The following is a 6,000-nucleotide window of genomic DNA, read 5'->3' as shown; positions in this document are numbered from 1 at the left end:
TGGTCAACCCAAACGGCATAACCAGACTCTCAAAATGACCCTCAGGAGTGTTAAACGCCGTCTTCCACTCATCCCCCTGACGGACCCTTATGAGGTTATACGCCCCCCTGAGGTCCAGCTTGGAAAACCATTTCGCCCCCGCTACCTGGTTGAACAAATCCGGGATCAACGGCATTGGGTAGGGATCACGGATAGTAATCTGGTTTAACTCTCGGAAATCCAGACACGGGCGTAACCCCCCATCTTTCTTCTTAATGAAGAAAAACCCCGCGGCTACAGGCGAGGACGAAGGCCGGATGTGACCTTTGCTCAGACTCTCCGCGATGTAGTCTTTCAGAGCTTGTCTCTCAGGACCAGAAATATTAAACATCCTGGCCTTAGGTAATTTGGCCCCGGGTTTTAACCTAATAGCACAGTCATAGGCTCTATGTGGAGGCAGTTCTGAGCAACCCTTCTCAGAGAAAACATCCGCGAAATCCTGCAAAGCCTCCGGCAGGCTGGGCGTCACGGCGGACACACATGTGGCCAAGCAATTGTCTTGGCAGAAACCACTCCATTGTACTATGTCCTGAGTTTTCCAATCAATTACCGGGTTGTGCCTGGACAACCATGGAAAACCCAGGACCATTTGAGCTGGGAGATTACGGAGGACCCTACATGTAACCGACTCAGAATGTAGGACCCCAATGTGGAGTTTCACCTCTGCCACAAACTCAGTAATCTCCCCTTGAGGGAGGGGAACAGCATTAATGGTCACCACCTGTATGGGGTGAGGAAGTTTTTCGATCTTAAACCCGGCGGTGTGTGCAAACTCCTCATCTATGAGATTGGTGGCGGAACCGCTATCCACAAACACTGATATAGGTAGCTCTCTGCCGGCGATAATAACCTTGGCAGGGAGCATACATTGAGATACCATCATGGAGGATATGCATACGCTCAGTTGGGTCTCCTCCATACCCTCTGAGCTTAACAGTTTTCCGCCGGTGTGACCCTCTTAGGTAGTACCGGGCAAACGTTAACATAATGACCTCCTTTACCACAGTAGAAACATGCTCCGGGCTTCCGGAATCCCGGAGCGCGAGGCTGAACCTGTGCCACGCCAGCAATCTGCATAGGTTCAGGGGACTCATCTACTTCAACCACACCTGCACCTCTGTTTTCCCCCAGAGGTAGCGTCTCCTGTGCCCCCTGACGAAAACGGCGATCAATACGTATCACCAAACTCATGGCAGACTCCAATGATGCCGGAGTCTCATACATCAGGAGGGCTTGTTTCACCCTCCCTGATACCCCATGAATAAACTGGCTCCGCAGTGCTGGGTCATTCCACTGTGTGTCTACAGCCCAGCGGCGAAATTCCGAACAATAGTCTTCTGCCAAGCGCTCCCCCTGGCGGAGGGCGCGGATTTTAGATTCCGCTAGAGCCAGTCGGTCAGGGTCATCGTAAATGAGCCCGAGGGCAGAAAAAACATTATCGACCGAATGAAATGTAGCAGAGTCAGCTGGTAAGGAAAATGCCCATGCTTGGGGTCACCACTCAGTAATGACAACACCAGCCCTACTCGCTGGGCCTCATTACCTGAGGATATTGGCCGCATGCGGAAGTATAATTTGCAGGCCTCCCGAAATACGACAAATTTGCTGCGATCGCCTGAAAATCGTTCTGGCAGCGGAAACTTCGGCTCTGCACCGATACCTGCAGATGCCGTTTGCACCTTTGCTACTACCAGGCCCTGCTGCTGAACTGCCCCTTTCAACTCGGAGACCTGTATGGACAGCGCCGCCAACTGGCGGGTTATGGAATCTAATGGATCCATGGACTCCTGAAAAAATGTGGGCCGATTATAATGTCACGCGGGGCTTAGGACAACTAAGGCAGAAATACCCGGGGCCCCTGTGGTGTCCCTTTCACTAGGGGAAACCCTGTCTGACCCTCAACCCAGGGTTTTTGCTGAAGGTGCAAATGCCTGAGCCTCCGACCTTTCCTTATCTCCTGCTCAGCCCTGCACTTAACCCTCCACCCTCCACCCAGTGAGGAGTCACACCACCAAAGCTCCCACACAAATAATGACAGACAGGGAGAACTTAAACTGCACTGCGCCGCACACACACAGGAATAAACAGTAATGTGAACAGGGCACAACTAAACACAAATATGGGAAGGAGAAAGGATAACGACGGATCATACGACACCAGATATGAATCTCTCTCTCTTGAACACCTCCACTCCAGACCGGAACCACTTGGTATGAAACACAAGCTATAATCGGCGACGCCCATATGCCAGTATGACTATTTAAAGACCGTGGGCGTGACTAACCTTCCAACCTGGTCTCCAGCAGGATTAACCCCCGAGAGCCTGAAGATCAAACCGGCGCCACTGAGGCTATAGTGGCTGGAGGTGGAACTACCTCTGCCTGCCGGATGCTGTGGTGTGAACAGCGTCCGACATGACACATGGTCTCCCGGTACCTACCCGCACGCAACCTTCGATCCTCTCAAGATCTCCTTCTCTACTCCCCCCTCATCTCTTCCCACAACTGCATACAAGACTTCTCCCATGCTTCCCCCATACTCTGGAACTCTCTGCCGCAACACATCAGACTCTCACCAACAAAGGAAACCTTCAAGAAGAACCTGAAGACCCACCTGTTCCGACAAGCCTACAGCCTGCAATGATCCTCGGTCTACTGAACCACCGCACAACCAGCTCTACCCTCTCCTAGTGTGAGCCCTCGCGGCCAGGGTACTGTCTTCTTCTGTACTCGTGTGTCCCTTATCTTGCACATGTTTATTGTACTTGTCTATATTTCTCCTTTTCCCTGTAAAGTGCCGTGGAATAAATGGCGCTATATAAATGTATAATAATAATACAGCCTCGGACGCCGGGGTCCGGTCGATGCGCTTCAGCTGGGAGTGAGCTTGACTTCAGCTCGATCCTTCCCAGCTCGTCACTCCACGTCCACATTCTTCCCCCTCTCCACACGAACTGAGCTAACTTCCCTTTCCTGGCCACAGAGAGGAGCTCCTCAGCAGTTTGGTTCAGAGCTCTCTCTGCTGGCCTGGAGAAGGAACTGTGGTGTGTGCTGGATTTACCTGATAGAGATCCTTCATTGCTTCCAAGCATGACATCACACTCTCTAGGAGGGAGGTAATGCCACTGTGGCGACCGTACTCCTGGGGGCGCCACAGATGCAGTTTGAGAAATATACAGGAGTTTGCAGGGATGATTGCAGTGTAATATGATCAGTCTCCAAGTAACAGTTCATAATGAGTACAGCAGCTGATTGGTTAATCAGTAGGTCTGAGAAGCAGTAGCTGCAAATCGTAGCTCCCACAGGATTTTGAAGAGATGATTGCAGCAAAATGTGAACAGTCTCCAAACAACTGTTTGTAATGCTTAGGAGCAGTACTTGAAAGTTGTTGAAACACATGCTTTTGCAAAGATGATTGTGACTGAAGGAACTGGATGGTGGCAAACTCTAAGACAAAAGGCAACTGATCACAATGATCACTAAATACTCAAACACCAAATGTTTATGTAAGTCAAACTCAAAGTAATATTCTCATATAAAATTAGTATAGTTAGTTAAATAGGATGAAAATAAGCAAATTTACAATTGACCTGCTTTTTCTACCTCCTTTCATTTTCCCTCTTTGGGAGCTTTTACCTTACATAGTGTATAGCTTGTTTCCAAAGAAGCTGACCACTAGAGCATGGTCCTATGCACAGTAGTTACATTCAGGGCTAAGGCATTAACTCCTGAGATACTAGCCATCTCCCCAGCTCATTGATTTCTATACAGCAGTTAGTTTCTTAGCTCCTGACCAACCTGTTATTAATCCTGCAAAATCACAATCCCACCATCTTCAGTTTAAAGAGCAGTTCTCTCATTTCACTATTAGCTTTATAAACAAATACAGTATAATGATAACAGTGTAGTCCCCAGAACAAGCAGTAGCATAAACCTACTCAAGGAGTAGCTTTATGATACTGCTAGTGGCTCCTCCCCCACCATCAAAGAAGTGAAAGAATCTGTAGAGGAGTGTGCTGCTGAAGGCACAGATTGAGAATATCCAATTAAAAGGCCTCAGATGATGATGTCAGTGAGGTATGCCAAGCAGCTTGTGAATCATGCCATGAAGCACAAGACCTGCAGCCAAGGAGTTAAGGGAGCATAGAGACGGGTGGACCAAACTTTCTTTAGTACATTTGCTCCTTTGTGGAGCTGTTTCCATATCACTAATTGGAAATGTAGATACTTACTGGGGACAGTTTCTTCTCTTGGCCTTGGCCATATCAACTTCAGACTAATGATCAACCAAAAGGTGAAAACTGAAATCTGGTTGATAAAACTACACTAGTTGGTAAATATCCATTAGTCTCACACATTATTCCCTTATTTAAGTCCACAAAGACACAGGAGTGTAATTTTATAGATGTATTTATTTTATCTTTAAAATGCACAAGTATACGTTACACAGGATTTAGTAACGTGATCGCTAAACACCACATTTTTTTCACATCTAAAGTTAAGGCCCCGTCTCACATAGCGAGATCGCTGAAGCGTCACCGATTTTGTGACGCAACAGCGACCTCGCCAGCGATCTCGTTACGTGTGACACTTGTCGCTGTCCTGGGCCATTTTATCGGCGTCGGCGTCCCGCTGGCCAGCGCGCATCGCTGTGTTTGACTCAACGAGCTACCTCGTTGGCGACGCAGAACTCAGGGACGCAGGCGGGAATCGTCAGAAAAGCTGCTGTGTGACAAGGTACCAACAACCGCCGAGGATCGCTGGATGGTTGCTGTGTCGCTGAAGAGATCTGCCTGTTTGACAGCTTACTAGCGACCATTTAGTGACGCACCAGCGATCCTTACTAGGTCGTATAGTTGTCAGGATCGCTAGCGATCTCGCTATGTGAGACGGGGGCTTAAGATAAAAAAAAACATATTTTTGGTATCAATTTGTATGCTTACAGATAGGGAAATGAAGATAGCGCAGTAGTTACACTCCAACATAATGAAGTATCGCATTTCTTGATCATTGATAACTTATGCCTAGAAGACTGAAATAAAATGGGTAAAAATTGTACTTGTTTGTTACAAGTCTATGAATTTAATCTCAAAATTATAAAATTGAAAACAATTTAATTTTCTTCTCTTGCTCTTCCTACTCCTCTGCAATCACTGGACTTGTGTATGCTCTTCCATTCCCGTCGTCACTCCAAAGGTAACAAGCATGTAATCGATAGGCAACAATAATGCAGGCTTTGTTATTTTGCAACTCTGAACCCATTCAATTTTGAATAATCACTTCATTGATGGCAATACCCTCAATAAATAAATGATATTTCTTCACTGGTGATCAGTTCCCTACAACAATGCTTGTTCTTATATAAAAATGCTTAAATAAAGTACAGTATGCCATAAACAAAAGGTGACTATGGCCAAACTTTCATTGGGGATGCCAGGACAGTTGATATTCTTGAACTTCAATCTAATATCTCTACACAGTTTAAGGCTGAGTCTGGTACTGGCCCTCTGTAGCTGTGAAAAAATCTTCCAAATAGGAGCGAAGAAATTCAAATGTGGGCCTTTCTTCAGGGCATTCCTTCCAGCATCGAATCATCAAATCATAAAGTTCCTTAGGGCAATCTTCTGGTTTTGGCATTCGGTACCCACGCTCAAGATGATCTATCACTTCGGGATTAGTCATGCCTGCAGAATGGAAAACATATTTCCTTATGTGATTGAACATTTGCTTTCAGTGCACACCAGTATTTCTCAAACTGTGAGGTGGGTCTCAGCAGTGATGCGCCCCTTGGCACCTCACTTGCTGAGCTGCAGCTAGGAAGCCTGTTTCCACAGAAGTGATCATAGGATACCGACTAGATAAACTAGTACTCCCTCAATTCACTTGTATTAACGCTGAGCATGTCTAGTCAGGATGTGGCAAGGGAGTACACAGTCACAGCGCATTCAAAGGAAGTATAGCA

General features: G+C 46.9%; 1 protein-coding gene across 1 annotated transcript in view; it reads right to left on the bottom strand.

Moving 5' to 3' along the window:
- Positions 1-4,430: 4,430 nt before the first annotated feature.
- Positions 4,431-6,000, bottom strand: part of LCK (LCK proto-oncogene, Src family tyrosine kinase) — a 175,044-nt gene continuing 173,474 nt past the window's right edge. The window contains exon 13 of the mRNA XM_073551982.1: positions 4,431-5,722. Within this exon, the coding sequence (XP_073408083.1) occupies positions 5,520-5,722 (203 nt within the window). The 3' untranslated portion in view covers positions 4,431-5,519. The remainder of the gene's footprint in view (positions 5,723-6,000) is intronic.

The sequence above is a fragment of the Dendrobates tinctorius genome, unplaced genomic scaffold (assembly GCF_039654945.1).
Source record: "Dendrobates tinctorius isolate UK_male_01 unplaced genomic scaffold, ASM3965494v1 ptg000183l, whole genome shotgun sequence".
Classification (NCBI taxonomy): domain Eukaryota; kingdom Metazoa; phylum Chordata; class Amphibia; order Anura; family Dendrobatidae; genus Dendrobates; species Dendrobates tinctorius.
Note: the sequence above shows the minus strand (reverse complement) of the source record. Positions and strands in the feature narration are given on the sequence as shown.